A 24798-nucleotide genomic window follows, 5' to 3' on the forward strand; every position below is an offset into this window, starting at 1 on the left:
ATTTCAATATGGTCATTTCAGACAGTGCAATGTTATTGGAGTTATCAACATGCATCATAATCTTTTAAATGAAAACCAAATCAACAAAATTGGGATAAATCAGGCACAGCCCCTAATTCAGGTCAGCTGTAAAACCAAGAACAAAGTTTAAAGGAAACTTACAAACTTTAAATCAAAATGTGATTAAAGGGGTCAACAAAACACCCCAGTCCCCGCGGTGCCCACCGAGCACGGAAGGCCTCGAGAGTGCCAGCAGACACCGCGTGCTCCTTCTCCAGGGACATCCGGCAGCGAACGTAGCCGCGGAAGAGGGGCAAACAATCGGGCGGGACTCCCCCGTCGATCGCCCGCTGCCTGGACCTGTTAATGGCCAACTTGGCCAGGCCCAGGAGCAGGTTCACGAGGAGGTCCTCCTCCTTCCCGACCCCCTTCCGCACCGGGTGCCCATAGATCAGGAGCGTGGGGCTGAAGTGCAAACAAAACATCAATAAAAGGTTTTTCAAATAACTAAAAAGGGAGTGCAGCCTACAACACCCTATGTATACATGGTCCACGGACTCCACAAGACCGCAAAAAGGGCATGTGTCCTGAGAGTCCGTGAACCTATGCATCCTCTTATTATAAGGGACTGCTGCATGCAACACCCTCCAACCCAGGTCCCCGATAGAAAGGGGGAGGACACCTCCGTAGAGGGCCTCCCATCGAGGGCCTCCGCCGCCGGACGGCAACAAGGCACGCCAGGGCGTGTCCGGTCGACGGACAAGGGCGAGAAAATGGAAGGTATGCAGCAGCAGTCCGTACAAAAAGCCCCTCTTTGCCATGCCAAAAGGCACAGAGGGCATGTCCCCGAGGCGGCTCATATTGCGGGGCACCAGCACCCGAGGGAGGGTTCGGGGCTTGGGGTCAATGTGGAATTCCGTCCGAACAGGGGAACGCTCAGACGGAAGACCACCGCGCACCTGGGCCACCTCAAGACCCAAAATAACGTAGGGTCCGAGCACGACCGTTCTCAGGTCTTGGATGGCATCAGCTGCGACCTGGACACTCACAGACACGCGTCGCGCCAACTCCTGCGGGAGCATCCAGCCCAGTCCTCCGCCACCCAGCACGTCCCCGATCCTGGTCACCCCTGCGGCCACAGCCCTCCTCTCCGCCAACCACTGAAAAGGACGGAGGGGCGGATTCCTGAGCAGCGGCTCTCTGACGATAGCCGCTACTCCAGACGGGGGAGAGCTGCGTCGCGAGGCCGCCACTTTCCAGACTTTGATCAGGTCCTGGTAAAAGACGGGCAACGCCTGCAAGGAGCCACCGAGGCCCAGCTGTTCTATAAACAGGAGCTGCACGTCATAATTCAGGCCGTGCACCTGACGGAAGAAATACGTCATCAGGGCACACCATCTAGGAGGAGGCTCGACGTAGAGGTATCGCTGCAGGGTCTGAAGGCGGAAAGTCGCCACCTGTGTGCGTAGGCACACTAGTGCCTGACCACCCTCCCTAAGCGGGATCAACATGCATCATATTGCATTCTGAGGTGCTTCAAGACAATTACAAAATAATTACTATTCAATGCATATGTTCATTGCGAGCCGTACAGCCCGAGGGCTCTATGCCTTTCCCAGCCCCTTAGAGAAGAAAGACTATGCAGGAGGAAGGGACCTTTGTGCCTTAGTGCACCATTACCCCCACTTTACCATTCCTCTCTCATAACGCCTGACTTAATTGTTCCCATTACAACTGTCTTTTCTATCATCCTACTCGATGTTCTACTTTGTCCACTATTGATTGTTCTTTCTTCTCTATTGCTCACTTACTGTTCCTTCACTCACTTTCCTCTATTAACCCCGCCCATTGCCCCTAATTTACCCCTCCTTTTTGCAGTGAGTGACAGTCTGGCTGCTGATTGGCTGCTGGATCCTCAGTGACGTGTTGCTCTGTTGCGGGTTGTTTTGCTGTGGGAGTGACGCTGTTGGGAGATGAGGGAGGGAGTGAGGGGGAAGCGAGGGCCCGCAAAGCGACTGCTGTTCACTGCAACTGTCACTGAATGCCTGCTCCAGACCGTCGAAGCAGTTGCAATAATCACAGCATGAGCCGCCGTCACAGGCGCAGGAGTGGAGGAATCTGACTTGTTCCTGGTCTGTTCCCAGCCTCTGGAGTCCTGTCACTGGCCGGGCCTAGGGAATGTGTCGCACAACCTAAAGCCTGAATCGCGGAAAAATATCGCCTTCTATTTCTGTACGTATTTTAGATAAAACACAATTGCAGTGCAGCTGTAGTGAGTGACAGTGTTGAAGATCTGTGTAATACTGGGAGTGGGACGGCTGGTTATTTGCTCATGGTTGCCGTTAATTGTCAGTAACACGATTTCAATTATGAGCTTTTAGTTTTATGTATCCTTCTCAATCCTGAGAAGTTGAGGGGTCGTTATCCTATCGGGGCAAAATGAATCTGATGGGCTTTTTTTACAAGTTTCCTGTTGAGTTATTTTCTAAGTATTTCTAGAAGGGGGTTTGACCTAAGTTATTATGTAAAGGTTACAGCAGTGGTGTTTTGGCATCTACTTAAAATATCAGGGCCAAACTATGATCGTTTGCTGAAGTCACTGATGATACCGTGGGTGAATTCGTATTGTACGTGTTATAAGATCATGAGAAAGAGGGGTCCGAGTAGGCCATTTGACACATCAAGCCTGTTCTGCCATTCAATAAGATCATGGCTGATCTGATTGTGGCCTAAACTCCACATTTCTGCCTGCCCAGCCATCCCCACCTCCCCCTTTGGATAATCCATGACTTTCATGTCGATCAAAAATCTGTTTTACTCAACCTTGAATATTTTCATTCATCCAGCCTCCATTGCACTCTGTGGAAGAGAATTCCAAAGACTAATGAGAGAAGAAATGCCTCCTCACATTTGCCTTAAATGGGGGATCCCTTATTTTAAATCGTGCCCCCTAGTTCTAAAGTGCCTCATGAGGGGAAACATCCTTGAAACATCTACCAAGTCTACCTGAGACTTTGATGTTTCAGTAAGATCACCTTAGCTAGATGGATAGAAAGGCACATGAGTGGCTTAGATTAGAAGCTCAGGAATTAAAAGGGTTGTTAAGTACATTTAGCAAGAAAGAGAGCATGGTACGAACATTGGAAACAAAGACCTGACAGCCTGGCAACAATTGGAGAAATTGAAGGTGATAACAGTACAGGCAGAAGAAAATCAGATGGTGGATAACACTGAATCATTGACTAAAGGAGGTTTGAAGAAGGTCAGAGAAGAGACAAGATGATGCCAATGGTCCCACGAAGACTATGGTGAAAACAAATGAACAAAGCTTCTAAACTCCAATGAGCATAGACCTAACCTGCTCAACCTTTCCTCATAAGACAGCCCCCTCATCCCAGCAATCAGTCAAGTGAACCTTCTCTGAACTGCTTCCATTGGAAGTATATCACTGCTTAAGTGAGGATACCAAACTGTATACAGTACTCAAAGCCTGGTCTCAGCAATGCCCTGTACAGTTGTAAAAGACTTTTCTACTTTATACTCCACCCCATTTGCAGTAAAGGCTAACATTCCGTTTGCCTTCCTAATGACTTGCTGTACCCACATGCTGACTTTTTGTGATTCAGACAAGGATACTCTGATCCCTCTTTTGCCCCTTGGCTGACCACCTGAGTATTTCTGTCATTTTATGTTTTTATTTCAAATGTGCAATACTGCTTTGGCTGTTACATTTTGAATGTTTTGAGAAAGTAAGTGGATAAGTCTATGTTCTTAATATATATATAAATTAGCTGTTTAATATTAAAAAATTAACTAATAAATGAATGGCATTTTAGGTTAGTTTACGGTCCAAGCCTCTCTCATGATCAGTTCCTTTGTGCACTTTAGCTGTCATGTTTGCCAACATGAAAGTGACTACACTTCAAGAAGTATTTCATTGGCTGTGAATCATTTAGGCAAGTCTTATGGACATGATAAGATGCCAATTGGTATTTTTAGTGCAGTAGTTCCCTGCCAAGAGTAGGTATATAGTTGGAGTTTTACCCTGTTCCAGTTAGCTTGTGGCTTTAAAAGGATAGGATAGATTAGGTGCAGCTCCACCATGGCAGCAAACAACATTCTTTGAGGCCAGACTGAAACTCTTCTTGTATAATGCATTGTGTGCAACCTGCCATCGTTCTCCTTTTCACAAGGAAAGCTATAGGAGATCCACTACCATCTGCATTAAATTGTTTTTTAAATTATTTAATTAATGTTTTGATCGTACTGTAAATTTTCTATCTGCTGCCCAATTTATGCTTGAGTTGTTGAATTAAATATTTCTGAACCTCTGCTCAGGGCAATGACCTGAAACTAGAATTAGTGGCAATTCTGGCCTGTTTCTAGATGATGTGTTTATACATCATTCATGATTCACTTTGATTTTGTGTCCTTTAGATGTTTAGAGCTTGGGGCACTATAAAGGTATGCATAATGTCCTTACCAATGGAACTCGGAATCTATTTTTTCAAACTACTCTTTTCCACTACAAGTTCTATGGTTAAAAAGGTTAATTAGTTTGTGAAATATCAAACGTAATTTTCAGGAGCATGACTAAAATGACCCTGATTTATTTGCAAAAAATCCTGTGTACTATCTAAGCTTGGCCAAATTTTTAAAATATTTCATGATAGAGATGCTGCTCTTGTGCAAACTGCATTTTAAATATGCACTTCAGTGAAGTTATCAAAGTGGATGTTCTCAAATTTGAGATGTTTCAGGTAATAATGCCAATACTACTGTTTTTCTTCCATGATTTTTTTCTAGTAAGGTAAAGAGCATCTATACAAATATTGTTTTCTGCTGCCATTCCATTTAAAATGTGGCAAACCAATTCGAATTGCTAACTCCAGCTATTTTGAATCTAAGTTGCTGTTGTTTTTGATCTCTGCTTTTAACTCTTTGAAAACATTTGCCCTTCTGACAGTCTTGGAATAGTAGAAAGCAAAGTCTAGTTTTCCTTTATGTATTGGTGCTTTTCACAGAAAAATAAAATGAAACTTTCTTCAGGTTACACAGACTAGAAATAGTATATACCTTGTGGCCTAATTGTGAGGATAATTGATTACAAAAATAGGGAGGTTATGCTTCAGTTGTACAGGGCATTGATGAGACCACATCTGGAGTATTGTATACAGTACTGGTCTCCTTATTTAAAGAAGTATGTAAATGCTTTAGAAGCAGTTCAGGGAAGGTGTGCTAGACTAATACCAGGAATGGGTGAGTTGTCTTATGAGGAAAGGCTGGACAGGTTAGGCTTGCATCCGTTGGAATTTAGAAAAGTAAAAGGCGATTTAATTGAAACCTTTAAGATCCTGAGGGGTCTTGACAGGGTGAATGTAGAGAGGATGTTTTCGCTTGTTTGAGAATCTAGAACTAGGGGCCACTGTTTAAAGATAAGGGGTCGTTCATTCAAGACAGATGAGGAAAAAAAAATTTCTGAGGATTGTGAGCCTTTGGAACTCTTCCTCAAAAGGCGGTGGAGGCAGAGTCCTTTAATATTTTTAAGGCAGAGCTAGTTAGATTCTTGATTAACAAGTGGGTGAAAGATTATTGGGGGTAGGCAGGAATGTGAGGCTGAGGTTACATTCAGATCAGCCATGATTTTATTGAATGGTGGAGCAGGCTGGAAGGGCTGAGTGCCCCACTCCTGCTCCTAATTCATATGTTCATATGATCACCAAATTGCCAAAACAGATGCTAATACTAGAGGATTACCTTTATTGGACTTAGAATTAATACATTGAGAACACCTGTATTGAGAAACAGAAAAATTAGTGGCGCAGCAAAGGTTGGAATTTAAACTAAGCAGATAGCGAGGTCAAGAAGAGGGATGTTGTCAGTGCTGACAGTAGGTGCCTAAAATAGAGAACTGTTCTATTTTCCAGTGCTGACAGAACTTGATCATTTCAGGAGAGAAATGTACATATTGAACATCTTGTATGTTTGAAAATAAATGTACTGAATGAGAAAATAAAATTACATTAAATTACAAGATTTTTAAAAAACTTAGATGAAATAGTTACGATGCTAGGATACCCTAGTATGTCTACTATGCAACCATAAGAAAAGAATTAGACTTTTAGAAAGCATAGTAAGAAGTCAATGCAATAGTAAGCTTCTTATTTTTGTGATTTGGCAGGTGATTAAATTGTTAACCTGTACATCACTGCTAGCCATCGTTATAACATATGTTAGGTTTTTTTCATCTCTAGTACAGATTGGTTAAGAAATTGCAGATAAAATCAAATGAGGTAATAGATAAGACATGGAACATATAGACCATAACAGCTTACTTATGTTGTGCCTGTAAGGTAATAAAGCATTCCAAAGGTCTTCACAGGAGCACAATAAGCAAAAGCATACTAAAGGGAGGACGAGGCAACTATGGCTGACAAGGGACATCAGGGACAGCATAAAAGCTAAAGAGAAAGCATACAATGTGGCGAAGAGCAGTGGGAAACCAGGGGATTGGGAAGCCTACACAGACCAACAGAGGACAACTAAAAAAGAAATAAGGAGGGAGAAGATTAAATATGAGGGTAAACTAGCCAGTAATATAAGAGAAGATTGCAAGAGTTTTCTTAGCTTTATAACGGGTAAGAGAGAGGCAAAAGTGGACATTGGGCCGCTGGAAAATGACGCTGGAGAAGTAGTAGTGGGGATCAAAGAAATGGCAGAGGAACTGAATAGGTACTTTGCGTCAGTCTTCACGGTGGAAGACACGAGTGACATCCCCAAAGTTCAAGAGAGTTGGGGGCCAGAGGTGAGTATGGAGGCCATTACCAAGGAGAAGGTGCTAGGAAAACTGAAAGGTCTGAAGGTGGATAAATTACCCAGACCAGATGGATGACACCCCAGAGTTCTGAAGGAGATAGCTGAAGAGATAGTGGAGGCGTTAGTGGTGATCTTTCAGGAATCACTGGAGTCAGGGAGGGTCCCAGAGGACTGGAAAATCGCTAATGTAACCCCCCTGTTTAAGAAGGGATGAGGCAAAAGACGGGAAATTACAGGCCGATTAGCCTGACCTCGGTCGTTGGTAAGATTTTAGAGTCCATTATTAAGGATGAGATTTCAGAATACCTGGAAGTGCATGGTAAAATCGGGGAAAGTCAGCATGGTTTCATCAAGGGGAGGTCATGCCTGACAAATCTGTAAGAACTCGTTGAGGAGGTAATGAGTAGGTTAGACAAAGGAGAGCCAATGGATGTTATCTACTTGGACTTCCAGAAGGCCTTTGACAAGGTGCCGCACAGGAGGCTGCTCAGTAAGATAAGAGCCCATGGTGTTAGAGGCAAGGTACTAGCATGGATAGAAGATTGGCTGTCTGGCAGGAGGCAGAGAGTGGGGATAAGGGGGTCCTTCTCAGGATGGCGGCCAGGGACTAGTGGAGTTCCGCACGGGTCAGTGTTGGGACCACAACTTTTCACTTTATACATTAATGCTCCAGATGAAGGAACTGAGAGCATCCTGGCTAAGTTTGTAGATGATACAAAGATAGGTGGAGGGACAGGTAGTATTGAGGAGGTGCGGAGGTTGCAGAAGGATTTGGACAGGTTAGGAGAATGGGCAAAGAAGTGGCAGATGGAATACAACGTGGGCAAGTGTGAGGTCATGCACTTTGGTAGGAAGAATAGAGGCATAGACTATTTTCTAAATGGGGAGAGAATTCAGAAATCTGGAGTGCAAAGGGACTTGGGAGTCCTAGTCCAGGATTCTCTTAAGGTTAACTTGCAGGTTGAGTCGGTAGTTAGGAAGGCAAATGCAATGTTGGCATTTATTTCGAAAGGACTAGAATATAAAAGCAGGAATGTGCTGCTGAGGCTTTATAAGGCTCTGGTCAGACCACATTTAGAATATTGTGAGCAATTTTGGGCCCCGTATCTCAGGAAGGATGTTCTGGCCCTGGAAAGGGTCCAGAGGAGGTTCACAAGAACAATCCCAGGAATGAAAGGCTTAACATAAGAGGAACATTTGAGGACTCTGGGTCTATACTCGATGGAGTTTAGAAAGATGAGGGGGGATCTGATTGAAACTTACAGAATACTGAAAGGCCTGGATAGAATGGACATGGGGAAGATGTTTCCATTAGTAGGAGAGACTAGGACCTGAGGACACAGCCTCAGAGTAAAGGGAAGACCTTTTAGAACAGAGATGAAGAGAAACTTCTTTAGCCAGAGAGTGGTGAATCAATGGAATTCATTGCCACAGAAGGCTGTGGAGGCCAGGTGATTGAGTGTGTTTAAGACCGAGATTGATAGGTTCTTGATTGGTAAGGGGAACAAAGGTTACGGGGAGAAGGCGGGAGAATGGGGTTGAGCAACCTATCAGCCATGATTGATTGGTGGAGCAGACTCGATGGGCCGAATGGCCTAATTTCTGCTCCTATGTCTTACGGTCTAAAATAAAATATGACACTGGCAAATAAGGAAATACTAGGTCAGGTGACCAAAACCATGGTCAAAAAAGTAGGTTATAAGGAGTATCTTAAAGGAGAAAGGTAGAGAGGTGTAAGGAAGGTATTCAAGAGATTAAGTTCTAGGCAACTGATGGCGCAGCCACCAATGGTGAAGCAATTAAAATCAGGTATGCTGAAGAGGCCAGAATTAGAGGAGCACAAATATCTGAGGGTTGTGGAGTTGGAGGAGATAACAGATATAGGGAGGGGCAAGGCCCTGGAGGAATTGAAAGCAAGGCTGAGAATTTAAACTTAAGGCATTGCTTGACCAGGGTCCCAATATAGGTCAGTGAACACAGAGGTGATAAGGGAACGGAACTGAGCAGCAGAGTTTTGGATGACCACAAGTTTACAGAGGGTAGAATATGGGAGGCCAGCCAGGAGTGTATTAGAATAGTCAAGTCTAGAGGTAACAGTGTGAATGAGTTTCAGCAGCAGATGAGCTGAGATTGGAAAAGTCAGGTGATGCTACAGAGCGATCTTAGTGATGGCACAAATATGAAGTTGGAAGCATGTCTTGGGCCAGATATGACACTAAGGTTGCGAACAGACTGGCTTAATCTCACACAGTTGCCAAGATGAAGGATGGAGTTGGTACCTAGGGAATGGAGTTTGGTGCAGGGACCGAAAACAATGGCTTTAGTCTTCCAGTATTTAAATGACATATATTGGAAAAGGATTTGGTATAATTCTTAATTATTCACTGAACACTTCCAGTCAATTTGAAACTATTCACAATCTTATTCTAGTAGTATTCTGTGGCATTTGACTACAATACAAAATGTTATAAAATATAAAGGCAGTAATATCACATTTGGAATATTATGCACATTTTTTGGAACCATGTTAATATGCAGTGATGTATTTGATGCAGATTAAAAGATGATGTGATTTACAGGAGACCTATTGATAAAGTGAAAGTATACAGTGTTTAGGAAGATTTGGTAGTGTTTGGTTAAAGAACAGAAAATGGAGGTTTTCGAATACCGCGTATAAACTTACATTACAATAGTCTAAGCCTCGTCTAAAGTAAATAAGATGACTAGAAAAATAAGATGTACCGCTGAATAATAAATACCGGGTGCCCGAAAAAGTTTATTTTTGACATGTTCACCACATAAATCGCAAAGTAGACAATGCAGACAAATAACTAAACCTCATGCGCTAAAGGTCGATGAGGTTCAAAAAAAGTGCGGTTTTTGCATGTTTTCGGATTTACAAATAACGGATACTCAACCTGCAAAGTAAAAATAAAAGGAGTATAAAAGCAGAGAAACTTGCAGGTTTAGATACACAAATCTTTAGACATGGGAGCTTATGTTAATAAAATGTTTTAAAATCTGAGGCTTTATAAATGGGGATGTGAATACAAAAGCAAAGAGGTCATTTTAAAACCTTATAGATAATTGGGTGGCTGTGACTAGAATAGTGTGTCCACTAGGGCACCCTACTTTAGGAGGAATATAAAGGCCATGGATAGAGTACTAAGATAATGCAAAGTGCGATGTGCTTTAATTACAAAGTGTGACTAGATAAACTAGGATTCTTTTTATTTGACACAGAAAAGGTCAATGAATTCTAGCAGAGATATTGAACAATTGAGAAGTTTTAATAAGGTAAATTGAGCTCTTGACCAGCAGCATTGGCCAAAACCCCTTGGCCCAGTGTGTCTCTCCCCACCATCGGAAGGAGATAGAGGAAGTGTGAGAGTCCATCAAGGGAACACGGAACCTGTGAATGAAGCTGTTCACAGGAAATACCTTGAGAGAATGTAATGCTTGAACAATGTCTGAATAACTTTCCAAGACTTCATACACATATAGTAGGCAGAAAGATTGCATGTTTTATAATTAACAATGCCAGAGAATCTCAGAATTAAAGTTGTGAGGCCCTCTTCTATTTCAAAATGTGAATTTTTATGTTTTAATCTGTAAACCTGGACTAATGACTCAGAAAACAGGAGTTTCCAATCCCATATTTTGCTGTTGTGAATTTGAATTCTGAATTTTCTAAAATTGAATCTGGAATTAATTCAGGATGGAATGATTCACATTCTGTCTGCTGCTGCAAAAAAAAAGTAAGTTGAGGGGGTGGGAGAAGAATATATTTTCACAAGTCAGGATGAGGTTTACGTATATGTGCTCCAGTTACCAACTTGAAAGGGTGAAATTAGGACTGCTGTAATAAAAATATTGGCGGAAGCAGAATCAATAATTGAAAAGAACAAAAGCAAATGATGAAGGGGATGGGATCTAGTGGAAACTCTTTCAGAAAATTGGCTCAGGTACAGTTGGCTGAATGGCCTCCTGTGCTTTGATATTCGGATTCTGAATGCCAAGAATAATTGAGGCTTCAAGTTAGGTTAGACTCAGAGTTGGAACTTGTTTTTATTGTTGAAGGGGTTAGGGAGAGGATGAGAAAAACAATCCAGAATGTCCTGGTGCTGGCCGGCATGCCAGTTTGCTGGCAATTTCCTGCCTCCGAACCATTTTCAAAGAGGCAGGTCTGATGGCTACCTGCCTGCAAGCGTCAGGTAGCTTATTAACATAATTAAAAAGCCTACTATGGGCACTAATCAGAGGTCAGTTGGAATTTCCCAGTCGGTCTGTGGTGTCCGGATGCCTGAAGAGGACCTCCCAGGGCAGACCAGAAGACCAGCAGTTCAGGATCCAAATGAGGCCCAACACATCTTCCCCTTTCCCCCAACAGCACCATATCTCCATGGATTCCCTCTCCACAATAGTGACCTGGCAGCTGTGGCCACTTTTTTGTTTAGAAGTATTATGATCCCAGCAGATGTTATTACTGGACAAGTCAGAGACCAGAATGGAACTGGCTTGATGGATCATAATTTTGAAAAAAAATTTAAACCATGTAGCGTATTTACTGAAACAGATTTACAGGAGTCTGCCGTTAACTTTTTAACAAAAAGATAAACAAGAAACATTAACTATACTACTACACTAGACAAAAAGGCTGGAAAGATTTTGACACACACCAAGAAAAAACATTTCAAATTCATGCTATCCCTTTTATCCCAGCAATGCCCTTATAGACCCAACACTCCAGTGAAGAGGTACCACTATTTCCACACCAAGGATAGAGCTGGTTCAGTTGCAAAGAGGTTTCTTTTCCAGTAGACTTCTGAACATTCACTAGAAGTCCTTCTGCAATTGGCACTTCGCTTGAGATATCCAGAAAACTCACCCTAAATTCACTATTACTTTAACTTTAGAGCAATACATGCGAGTTCCTTAAGAATCTGGCATCTTTTCCAACTAGAGTCTAAGGCCAGAATTTTCACATCAGTGTGCAGGGGCGGGTCCAGCACGCCGACGCATAAAATGATGAGCAGTGATGTCGGGCATGCTTCCCGATGTCACCGCACGTCATTCAGATCTGTTAAGGCAATTAACATAATCATCAATGCTGCCTGTCCAATCTTAAGGTTGGTGGGCAGGCAAAGAGCCTAAGTGGCCTTCGCTTTTTTTCAGGAAGCCTCATCCACGGGTGGGATGAGGTTTCTTGAAGGTTTCATTAAATAAATAAATAATTTTTTCACATTTTATAAACCTGTCTCATGAGGGGACATGTCTAAATAATTTTTATCTTTATTTAAACATTCCATAGGAACTTAATCATGGAGCTGCCTCAGGGAGAGTTCTGCGCTCTTTTGTGCACATGCCCTGACCCTTACTCCTCCCCGCAACCGCACAGGTAGCACTGAGTGCTACCAGCTGTGCGTCACGCTGGGTGGGCCTTAATTGGCCTGCCCATGTTAAATGGCGTGCAGCCGATCATGGGCGGCGATCAACTTTGCACCTGCCCACACCCACTCCCGACCGGCCTGCCTGACAGGCAGAAAATTTTGTCCTTGGACATTTTATGTCTTCGCTATGTGATGTACACCTACCAGCTGAAACTAAAATTGCTTTTCTTGTCTCTCCTGTATCTCTGTGGGTCAGTCTCTGTTTCTAGGCAACAGCAGTTTTTTTCTACTTTGTTTCTTTTTTGTTTCAACTTCCCTAAACTACCAACCCCTTGGTATCCCATCTCTTCACTTTGAGTCATAAAACATTATTAAAAATGTTTGTATACAAACAGGCCCCTAGACATGCTGCTCCATCTCTCAAAACTCTAAATTGAAACCAAACCCAGGTTTCACCTTTCTTAACACACACCTAAGAAAGAACTAAATTAAATTTAAAGCTATATCTTGTTCCTAACACCCACAAATACAAATATAATTTACTTAAAACTATCTCTAATTTCTAACAAAAGTTTGTAAGAAATGCTGATAGAATGCTTCCATCTCGAGGGAAACATTAAATGAAGACATTCCCTCTATTTCCTTCCCTTTGGCTATTTACCACTGCCCCCTAACCCCATTTTCACCCCACCCCCCACCCACTCCCCATCAACCTTAAGTATCCTTGAGCTTAAAATATACTTTCCAATTTTAAAAAACCACCACAAAAGAGAACATTGTACCCCCAATGTGCCACATCACTCCAATGCTCTGCTGCAGGCCAGCTTGCTGGAGATCAGTGACATATTGGAAGGCCACGAATACAGTACCTATCATTCTGTTTAAGGATGCAGACCCTCCGCAGCTTTCCTGCCACCTGTGCCTGCTCGTGCTTGGCTTGTGAGTTGTGAATCAGCAGGTGAAAACCCAACCAGCTGTCTTAATGGACCTGCTGCACTATATTTTCCACCGGTGCATGTCCCTTTGTCCAGTGCACCCTCAGAAGAATTTGGGTTCTTCTGGGGAATTGTCCTTATGCATATTCAGCAATCTTTGCTGCATGCCTGAAGGCCCTGCCCCGAAAGACATAAGAAAAGGATAGTTCTGGGAACTCCACAATCTTGACTACTCAGTCTTCTATTAGTTCAGTCATTGATGAAGTTAAATCATCATGTGTGCCAGGTATTTGTAATTCTGTCACTAATTACCTGCGAGTTTCCAGTATCTGCATTTCAGGGATACAGATATGCCACTGATCTATAGGACATTCTCCTCCACATCTGTTAGCTAGGTTATTTGAGGAAGAGGAAGTCCACCTCTAGACCTCTGCTCCAGCTTGCATATTGCCACAAGGGTGGGAAACACAGGCCTGTAAGTGAAGATCAGTTATTTACCTGATAGATGGAGGACATTTGGTGAGGGTGACAAAAGACAGCTGTATCACATTATACAATGTTTGGGGTGAGTGACAATGATGGATGGATAAGTGGGAAAATGATGAAGAGCATAGAAAGTGAAGACTGGGTCCTGCTGAGTTGGGTGTGATGGTGTATACTTGGCGAAATAGTGAGAAGGAAGTGGGTACTTAAACTACAGGATATAGGTAAATCAGCAAATATTCTCACTTTTCCTAACCTGCTTAGGCCATTAAGCTGCAACTTGCTGAGCGTCAACTCACAGACACTTCCTCCTACCTCTCCCTGGACCATGACCCCACCACTGAACATCAAACCATTGTTTCCAGAAGTATCACTGACCTCATCTCCTCTGGAGATCTTCCTTCCACAGCTTCCAACCTGATAGTCGCCCAATCTCGGACGGCCCGCTTCCAACTCCTACCCAAAATCCACAAAGAGGACTGTCCCGGCAGATCGATTGTGTCAGCCTGTTCCTGCCCCACGGAACTAATTTCTCGCTATCTTGACTCCCTTCTCTCTCCCCTTGTCCAGTCCCATCCCACCTACATCCGTGATTCCTCTGACACCTTACGTCACATCAACAATTTCCAGTTCCCTGGCCCCAACCGCCTCCTCTTTACCATGGACGTCCAATCCCTCTACACCTCCAACCCCACTGGGATGGTCTGAGTGCTGTCAGCTTCTTCCTCGAACAGAGGCCCAAACAATCCCCATCCACCACTACTCTCCTCCAACTGGCTGTACTTGTTCTCACGCTGAACAATTTCTCCTTTAACTCCTCTCACTTCCTCCAAATAAAAGATGTGGCTATGGGTACCTGCATGGGCCCCAGCTATGCCTGTCTCTTTATGAGGTATGTGGAACATTCCCTGTTCCAGTCCTACTCCGGTCCCCTCCCACAACTCTTTCTCTGGTACATCGATGATTACTTCAATGCTGCTTCATGCTCTCGTCAGGACCTGGAAAAATTTATTAATTTTGCTTCCAATCTCCACCCCGCCATCATTTTCACATGGTCTATATCTGACACTTCCCTTCCTTGATCTCTCTGTCTCAATTTCTGGTGATAGACTGTCCACCAATATCCATTACAAGCCTACCGACTACAACTTCTCACACCCCGCTTCCTGTAAGGACTCCATCCCATTCTCTCAGTTCCTTCGCCTCTGTCGTATCTGTTCTGATGATGCTACCTTCAAAAACAGTTCCTCTGACATGTCCTCCTCCTTCCTTAATCGAGGTTTTCCACCCATAGTAGTTGACAGGGCCCTGAACCGTGTCCAGCCCATCTCCCGCGCATCTGCCCTCATGCCTTCTTCTCCCTCCCAGAAACATGATAGGGTCCCCCTTGTCCTCACTTATCACCCCACCAGCCTCCACATTCAAAGGATCATCCTCCGCCATTTCCGCCAACTCCAGCACGATGCCACCACCAAACACATCTTCCCTTCACCACCCCCCCCCCAGCGGCATTCCGTAGAGATCATTCCCTCGGGGACACTCTGGTCCACTCCTCCATCACCCCCTACTCATCAACCCCCGCCTACGGCACCTCCCCATGCGAACGCAAGATATGCAACACCTGCCCCTTCACTTCCTCTTTCCTCACTGTCCAAGGGCCCAAACACTCCTTTCAAGTGAAGCAGCATTTCACTTGCATTTCCTTCAACTCAGTCTACTGCTTTCGTTGTTTCCTCTACATTGGAGAGACCAAACACAGACTGGGTAACCGCTTTGCAGAACACCTTCGGTCTGTCCGCAAGCTTCACCCAGACCTCCCTGTTGTTTGCCATGTTAACACTCCACCCTGCTCTCTTGCCCACATGTCTGTCCTTGGCTTGCTGCATTGTTCCAGTGAAGCTCAACGCACACTGGAGGAACAGCACCTCATCTTCCGACTAGGCACTTTACAGCCTTCTGGACTGAATATTGAGTTCAACAATTTTAGATCTTGAACTCCCTCCTCCATCCCCACCCCCTTTCCGTTTCTTCCCCCTCCTTTTTGTTTTTTCCAATAATTTATATTGATTTTCCTTTTCCCACCTATTTCCATTATTTTTAATGTATTCCACCGATCATTTATCTATACCTCTTATGCCCTTTTAGTCTTATTTCACCCCACCCGCACTAAAGCTATCCGTATGTTGCTTGTCCTGCTATCCATTCTTAATTAGCACATTCTTTTAGATAATATCACCACCTTCAACACCTCTTTGTTCTTTTGTCTGTGAAATCTCTTGGTTATCTCCTCCTATCACTGCTTGCTTGTTCCCCCCCCCCTTCCAGCTTATATTTCACCCCTCTCCTATTTTTACTTAGTTCTGTTGAAGGGTCATGAGGACTTGAAACGTCAACTGTACTCTTCTCTGCCGATGCTGCCAGACCTGCTGAGTTTTTCCAGGTATTTTTTATTTTAAGCTGCATTCAAGACTGGGGCAAAATGCTCCTGCTGTTCACCACTTCAGCTACCTCCAATCATGCTGCCATAGGAATCGCAGGCTTCCTCCTTGTGCTGCTGGAGAAAAGTACATCCCTCTTGTTACTGACCGCACCCAACAGTAATGGATCTTTGAATCTGGGTGCTACCCTTGCCATATGTGCAGCATCTATTTTAAATGTCACGACCCACTGTGGATAGTGCGCTGTAATATCAAACCCCCCTGTTCCCCGAACCACAACAAATGTGAAAAAGTTTGATCAAACCACCAGATTGCCCCAATTCTACCTGTTTAATTTAGGTTGGCAGAATATGAGCTCCAGGTTTGTAAACTTAATAAGTAACTAACTGTTTATTGAACAAACTGTCGTTAACCAGCGGCAAAAGAAAGAAGTATGAACTACTAATTTCTAACTCTATAACCTAAACTCTACCCCTTCTTAAATCCCTATACACACACATACAAGACACATAAAGCACACAAAACATGGATTTTAAGAATGGGATAAAACAGTTCAACAGCACCAATTTGGAGTAAAGGATTCAATGGGTTGACTTTGATTAATGTTTTCCAAATTCCTTTTCATTCTTATTGATGACCTGGGGTGATCTTCCAGTATTTTCCACATTTAGTTCACTGGTTGAGCACTTGCCTTTCAATGTCTGTAACATTGATTTTCCCCTTTGCTTCTTGACAGGGGTTTGCAGAGAGAGAGCAGATTATAGAGATATGAGGAGAAAAAGCCAGCTAGCTAATATTGTGGAATTACTGGAATCTTCCACATGCAGGAGAAAGAGGTTTTAGGTCTTGTACCTTTCAGGCTTGGAGCTATTCAGCTGCACGGCTCTCACACAAACCCTGGTCACCTGGTCAGGAGCCAATTAAACATTGTTGCCAGGCAGCTCCCTTGGCCCAGGACTCTTCTCCAGCACCATCCTGTGGCACACTCTGTTCCTGGACTGCAACATTGTATATATATCTCACCCAGTTCCAGTGGACATGTCTTCCAAACTGCAGCTATTGTAATTTTAATCCAGCAGTCCAACAGAAGTAAAAATATACGTTCCTTCAACTAATTCCCATATCGTTGAACCACAGTTATTAAATTAAAACTGGCCAACCAGTTAATACACTCTATTTGTTTGCTAAAAACTGCTAAACAATCAGCAGCTGCCTACCATATTTAAATAAATAATTAAGAGTTAATTAGGCTTGATACCATTGTTGGCATTTGTGGCCATTTCTTTTCTCCAGCTTTGTAAAAAGTGCTGAGATGGAGGTGCCTCTCTCTCCCTTACCTGCAGTGGCAGGCTGCAACTGCTTCCTTAAAGGAGTGGAAATGAGAGCCAAACCTGAGGTGGGGAAACTGCTTAGTGAGAGTGGAGTGATTTTATTGGGACTTGGGCATCAAGGGTGGAGATGAGGATGTAGTTGAGCAAATCTGTAGCTGTAGAAACGTTGTGACAGATGAAGGGCCAAAGATTAGATGATTGTAATTGAAAGTGCAGTGAGTAAATTCTCACCCCTCCTCATCTTTAACTTTCTGCATGCCTACAACCCTTCAAGAACTGTGTTCCTCCAGTTCTGACCTCTTGTCTATATCCTATTTTATTTTCCATACCTTTGGCATCTGTCTAGCCCCTAAGCTTTGTAATTTTCTCCCAAAGCCTCTCCACCTCTGTCCTCCTTACACTTTTTACCAAGCTTTTAGCCACCTACCTATTATCTCTTCCTTTAGCTTAGTGCCAATTTTTGTCTGGCTAGGCTGCTTTGAAGCACTTTGAAATATTTTTCTATGTTAAAGGTCCCATATAATTGCATGTTGTTGTTAGTCATTTTGCTGCTATCACCCCACCTCATTAAAACCAACCTCTGACCCCTCTGTTGTTGCAAACTACAGCCCATCTCCAACCTCCCTTTCCCCTCAAGTCCTTGAAGTGTTGCTGCCTCTTAAATCTATGCTCATCTTTTCTGGATCTCCATGTTTGAATCCCTTCAATCAAGTTTTTACTCCAGCACAGAATCGAAACAGCTCTTATCAAAGTCACAAATGACATCCTATGTGATGTGACAAAAATAAATTATCCATCCTCAATCTTCTTGACGCATTTGATATGATTGACCACCACATCACCACCACCTCCTATCATCTCCCCACAATCATCAGCTGGGTGGGACTGCTGTCTGCTGATTCCATTCTTATCTATCTAATCGAAGCCAAAGTAATACTTGCAGTGGCTTCGCTTTCTGCTCCTGGACTGTTATGCCCCCCAAGGATCTATTGTTGGCCTCCTATTTTCCATCTACATTTTGCCCCTTCATGATATTATCTGAAAACACAAGCATTAATTTTCACATGTATGTTGATGACACCCAGCTCTACTTCATCGCCATATCTGTCAACTTCTGCACTGTTGCCAAATTAGCAAACTACTTGATATCCAGTATTGCCTGAGCAGAAATTTCCTCCAATCAAATGTTGGGAAGATTGAAGCCATTGTTTTTGGTTACTACTCCAAACTCTTCCCTAGCTACCAATTCTGTTCCTCTCCCTGGCATCGATCTGAGGCTGAAGCAGACTGTTTACAATCTTTGTGTCATGTTTGACTCCAAGATGAGCTGCTGACCACATATTTGCACCATTGCTAAGACTGTCTATTTTTACCTCAGTATATCACCCAACTTTGCCCTTGCCTCAGCTCATCTTTTGAAACCTTTCATTCATGCCTTAGTTAGCTCTCAATTTAACTATTCCAATGCATTCCTGACTGGTGTCCCACATTCTACCTTTGGTTAACTTAGGAAATTCCAAACACTGCTGCTTGTTCTGACTCACACCAAGTCCTTTTCACCAATCACCACTGTGCTCGTTGATATGTGTTGGCCCCAGGCCTCATCCTTGCTTTCAGATCCCTTCATGGCCTCACCCTTCCATATCTGTGTAATCTCCTGCAGGCACAATACCTTCAGATTTGAGCACTTATCTAATCATGTCCTCTTGAACATCCCTGACTTTAATCAGACCACCATTGGTGGCATTCCTTTAGTTGCCTTGGGCTGAAATGCTGGAATTCCCCCCCTCCCCATACTTGATAAGAACATCAGAAATAGGAACATGAGAAGACCATATGGCCTGTCAATCCTGCTCTGCTATTCAATATGATCATGACTAATCTGAGACATAAATTTCTCATTCCCACCTGTTCCCATATACCTCGATTCCCTGAGACATCAAAAAGCTGTCTATCTGAGCCTTAAACATAATCAATGATGGTGCATCCACAGCTCTCTGAGAGAGAAAATTCCAAAGATCCGCAACCCTTTGAATCGTGGTTCGCAGTTTTCAGAGGCAGCAGATTCCATTGCTGGGGTTGAACATAGGGCATAACCCCCTTCAGCCTGTGGCTGAACCCTCTTTTTAACAACTTGTTCACGAGATGTGGGCATCGCTGGCCAGGCCAGCATTTATTGACAATCCATAATTTCCCTTGAGAAGGTGATGGTGAGTTATTTCTTGAACTGTTCAGTCCATGTGGCTTGGATACACCCATAGTGCTGTTAGGAAGGATTTTGACCCAGTGACAGTGAAGGAATGATAATCATAGTTCCAACACAGGATGGTATATGGCTTGGAGGGGAACTTGAAGATGGTTGTGTTCCCATGCACCTGCTGCTTTTAGGTGGTAGAGGTTGCAGGTTTGGAAGGTGCTGTTGAAGGTGCCTTGAAGAGTTGCTGCAGTGCATCTGGTAGATGGTACACACTGCTGCCACTGTGTGTTGGTGGGGTGGAGGGGTAGTGAATGGAGTGCCAGTCAAGTGGGCTGCTTTGTCCTTTGAGTTCCTTGAGTGTTGTGGGAGCGCACTCATTCTGGCAAGTGGAGGTTATTCCATCACACCCCTGACTTGTGCCTTGTAGATGATGGACAAGCTTTGGGGAGTCAGGAGGTCAGTTAAACTCCACAGAATTTCCAGCATCAGACCAGCTTTTGTAGCCACAGTATTTATATGGCAGGTCAATTCAATGTCTTGTTAATGGTACAAGTTGTTAGGAAATAGTTTAAGTAAGTTATATTTGCATTTGTGGGCATTCAGAATGAGTTTAAAAGGCACTTTAAAAGGTGACTGCATTTCTAATGAGAGTTTACGACTGTAAGAGGAGTTCAGCAAACACAAGAGTAGAAAAACTGGGCTCTTGCCTAGAAACGGGTCCAGAGAGGCAGGTCCCTCCCACAGACACACAGAAAAAACTAGAAACAGCAGTTTTTGAATTCAGTTTTGAAGACAGCTGCCAGGCAGAAGGAGCCTAGAAGGCTCAGATAGCCAGTTCCAAGCTAAGGAAGAAAGTCCCCAAGAATCCAGGGGACTGGAACAGGAGAAAGTCCCAAGCAGACCTTCTGGTCAAAGGTAGGACAGGGACCTGGAAAAGGTCCTGTTAAGGGAAGCTAAGAGTGAGGGGCAGAGAAAGGCTCCAAGCTGCAAAAAGCAGAGTCAAAGCAATATAAACGCTTGTGAGAAGTCAGAAGGTCCAAAGAGGCAACTGAAGGTCTATAACTCTTCACTATGGGCATGTGAAGCAGTGGTGTACTGTTAACAGCTGAGCTTGTGAGAGAGAGTGCATGGAAGAAAGCTTGAATGCACGTGGTGACCCAGGGGAGAGGTAATTCGGAAGGAGAGTTCAAAACCCTGGAAGTGAACCCTTGAGGAAGACATCTGGGAGAAATTATCGGTTTGGGAGAAGATTCCAAGACGAGTTTTTGGAAAGTGGAGATTGGAAACCCTCAAGTGAAAGATGGAGCTCAGTGAGACTGGTTGGCTCACAGTGTAACAAACATCAAGGCGGTGGGGGGTGATGAGGAGAGATCCATAGCATCTGCCTGGGGTGGCATCTGTCACTTGGTTTTAGAGCGTGGTATGCCTGACCACAGGTTGATAATTGGTTTACATGGACTATAAGATAGTTTTTGTAACTTGTATTATCCTTACAAATCTGTATATATCTCTAAAGGTATGATTGTGAGTAAAGGAGTATTATAATATGCTTCATCTTTTCTTGTTTAATAAATGTTTTATGCTTTTGTTATAAGTTCATTAGCTGACTCTGGTGACTCTGTTCAGTAGCCCCTCTCCATGTATCTAAACAAATAAATTTAGGATCTATCAAGCCAGGTTCCACCCTGGGATAAGGCTTGTCCAGTTGTAACATCAGCTAGGATCATAAAGTAAATAGGTTGGATCTGAAATTTGCATTTTGAGGAAGTGGGGAAATTGGTTTTTCAAAAGGGAGTTCAGAGGTGACCAGGAACATTTGTATCTTATAGGGTTCCCATGAGTAAACAGGGGAAGGTATATAAAATTTTATTGACCCGAAAGTAGAGGCAAAATAAAAAAACATGAAAGATTTTTATATTTGGAAAATTGGAGTTTCAAAGAGGTTTGAGGTCCTGAGATGAAAGTGGAAAAAGATTTTTAAGGAAAGGGACGTTTAACTGTTGGGAGTTGCTGTGGGAAAGGCTAGTTGCTTTGTGTGTGAGCTGTTGAGAAGCTGTGAAAGTTTTGAATTGGAAGCAACTACTCAGTGTTGAGCCAGGAGAGTTTTTGTTTTAGGAAGCAGTTTCATAGAATCACAGAATTGTTACGATGTAGAAGGAGGCCATTTGGCCTGTCGTGTCTGAACCAGCTCTCTGAGCATTTTAACTTTGTGCCAATCTCCTGCCATTTCCATGTAATCCTGCACGTTGTTTCTATTTAAATAATCATCCACTGCCCTCTTGAATGCCTCAATTAAACCATCGTCCTCCACACTTCCAGGCAGTTCATTCCAAACCCTAACCACTCGCTGTGTGAAAAAGTTTTTCTCACCTCGCATTTGCTTCTTTTGCAAAACACTAAAACTGTGCCCTCTGGTTCTCAATTTGTTTACGAGCAGGAACAGTTTCTCCCCATCCAGACCCATCATGACTTCTACCAAGTCTCCTCTTAGCCTTCTCCTCTCCAAGGAAAACAGTCCCAACTTCTCTAGTCTTTCCTCATAACTGAAGTGTCTCATCCCTGAAAACATTCTCGTAAATCCATTCTGCACTCTCTCTCCAATGCTTTCACACCCTACCTATAGTGTGGCACCCAGATCTGTACCCACTACTCCAGCTGAGTTCTCACCAGTGTCTTATATAAGTTCATCATAACCTTCCTGCTCTTATACTCTATGCCCCTATTATTGAAGCCTAGAATACCGAATCCTTTAGAAACAGCTCTCTCTACCTGTCCTGCCACCTTTAATGACTTATGTGCATATACACCCAGCTCTCTGCTTCTGCACACCCTTTAGAATAGCATCCTTTATTCTATACTGTCTCTCCGTGTTCTTTGTACCAAAGTGCATCACCTCACACTCCTCCGCATTGAACTTCATCTGCTACCAGTTTGTTTCTGCACCTCTTCTTTGAATTCCATATCAGAGTAGAAGTGTCTGAGAAGCCGTGAGGTGTACCTTTATTGAAATGACAATAATTCCTTGACTTGGGTAATATTTACTGGATTTTCCTGGTTAAAATCTATACAGGGTTGTTGTCAGAACGGTAGCTTAATTGTGTACATTCGATCAAGCATGTATTTTTGGGAGTTGTCCTGTAAGACTGTTTTAACTATGTAACTTATTTTGTGTGCTTAAGTTTTTTTGAATAAATCTTCTAATTTTTAAAATTCTAAAGGTGTTGCTGGAGCTCTATGCTTTTGAGGTCAATAGCTCTTCCTCCTCATTTTCACAATAAAGAAAAGGTTTATGATCAGTGAGGCAGACTTCACTCTGGGGTGAAACCCCATCAACTGTGGTTGTGACATTACTCCACCTGAGGCCGACCCAGTGATTTATAAATGCTTACCTTAACTTTCTCGCTCTTGAACTCTCTATCTCTATTTATAATGCCTGGAATTCCCTCTGATTTTTTTTAACAGCTCAATCAATTTGTCCTGCCACCTTCAAAGTATTAAAAGGATTTTACCTATACTTGGCTCCTTTTTGCTTTTATAAATAATTTAAAATGCACTCAACCTATGCCTTTAGTTGCTGTGCTTCAGTGTATATTACTTAAAGTAGTGCCATATCATTGTAAAACACACTTGAGAGAGGAAATTGAAATGTTATATAAATTTTGATTTTTGTGAATCTGTACTTCCAGGTCTTTCTGTTCCTTCACCCACTTTGAATTTGTACAATTTTTAGTATATCATTCCTCCCAAGTTGTAACTCTAGATTCAGTGATTATGCCTTTTGGATTGAAAAATTTCAAAAATCACTTTTATTTAAGTAGGAAGGGAGGAAGAAACCAACTAACTATGGATCCATTGGGTTAATATCCGTTATGGGGAAGTTACTGGAATCCATCATCGGGTGCAAAGTCACCAAAGGCATGGGCGCTTATGAACTGATCAGCAAGTCAGTGTGAATTTGTGATGGGTAGGTTATGTCTAAAAATCTAAATTATTTTTGAGGAGGTCATCAGCATATATCTATGAGTGTCTGTGATTGGGTAAACCAGCCTATGGATAATGCCCAGGTGATGAAGTTGAAAATTACCCTGGTGATCTATACTTTTGCATTTCAAGCTTTTAGAAGCCCATAAAAAGATCACATTGTATAACTTAGGATTGTGGCAATCGGAAGTCTGTTTTTGAGAACCTAAAGTGAAGGGCCTGGGTCTGCAGTGCAGGATGCCACCAAAATTAAAAATGAGTGGTGAATTGAAAGAATTTTACCTATACTTGGCTCCTTTTTGCTTTTATAAATAATTTAAAATGCACTCAACCTATGCCTTTAGTTGCTGTGCTTCAGTGCATATTACTTAAAGTAGTGCCATATCATTGTAAAACACACGAGAGAGGAAATTGAAATGTTATATAAATTTTGATTTTTGTGCATTTTGGACTGATTTTTTTCCCCCCTTTGTTTTGTAGTGATGGGTCAAGAGTCTGGAAAAGCAGCCTGGCCCAGACCAGCAGGAGGTTATCAGACAATCACCGGAAGAAGATATGGGAGAAGGCATGCTTATGTTAGCTTTCGTCCCTCTATTGCCAAGCCATGGAATCAGTTAAAAGAAAATGAACCCCAATGGGAAGGAATGGAGCTAAACACTGTTTCAAAAGATAATGGTTTATGTGTGTTGTGTTTCATTTATGTTATATGCTGTCTAAAAAGAATAAGTAGATTTGGGTATTCAAAAGGCTGAGGAAAAAGTAGAGGATGAAAGGTTTGGATTTGTCACTTGTTTTATAAAAAATTACAAGTCCCCTCAATTTATGGCAGGTGCATTCTTCAAAGTATGTTCTCAAAGACTCAAAGACAGCATTAGGAAGAATCAATTTATCCTGAGTGAACGATGTTTGAATAATCTGCCAGACTGTCTCTGTTACTTCCTGTTCTGAAAGATTAGATTAGTGAGGTTTTCAGAGCATTTGAATCCACCTTTCAATTTCTGTCAGTTTGGTTTTACTCTATCAATTTCAACATAAAATGTTTCAGAATTATTTTAATTCCAGATCTGATTTGGGGGGAAAGTTCTCAACCAGGTAGTTTCTTTGCCTGGTTCAAATTTTGATTAAATTGACAAGTCTGCATTCAAGAAGCAAGGTGTCAGCAATATTTGCTCTTTCTGTAAAAAAAATAGTTGAACTTCATAGAATGGCTATAGCACAGAAGGAGGC

The 24798-nt window shown here is 42.8% G+C and overlaps 1 protein-coding gene across 6 annotated transcripts in view; it reads left to right on the forward strand.

The window, feature by feature from the left end:
* The first annotated feature begins 1917 nt into the window (after positions 1 to 1917).
* The window catches only part of pja2 (praja ring finger ubiquitin ligase 2), a 101847-nt gene continuing 78966 nt past the window's right edge, over positions 1918 to 24798 (forward strand). For 4 of the 6 annotated variants that reach the window (XM_041185558.1, XM_041185562.1, XM_041185560.1 and 1 more), the window contains exons 1-2: positions 3551 to 3749; positions 24052 to 24252. In XM_041185558.1, coding sequence (XP_041041492.1) covers position 3749; positions 24052 to 24252 — 202 coding nt within the window. In that variant the 5' untranslated portion in view covers positions 3551 to 3748. Of the gene's footprint in view, positions 2233 to 3550; positions 3750 to 24051; positions 24253 to 24798 lie in introns of those variants that run through there. The other 2 variants (XM_041185559.1, XM_041185564.1) reach the window with 2 other exon arrangements.

This window comes from Carcharodon carcharias, chromosome 4 (genome assembly GCF_017639515.1).
Source record: "Carcharodon carcharias isolate sCarCar2 chromosome 4, sCarCar2.pri, whole genome shotgun sequence".
In the NCBI taxonomy this organism is placed as follows: domain Eukaryota; kingdom Metazoa; phylum Chordata; class Chondrichthyes; order Lamniformes; family Lamnidae; genus Carcharodon; species Carcharodon carcharias.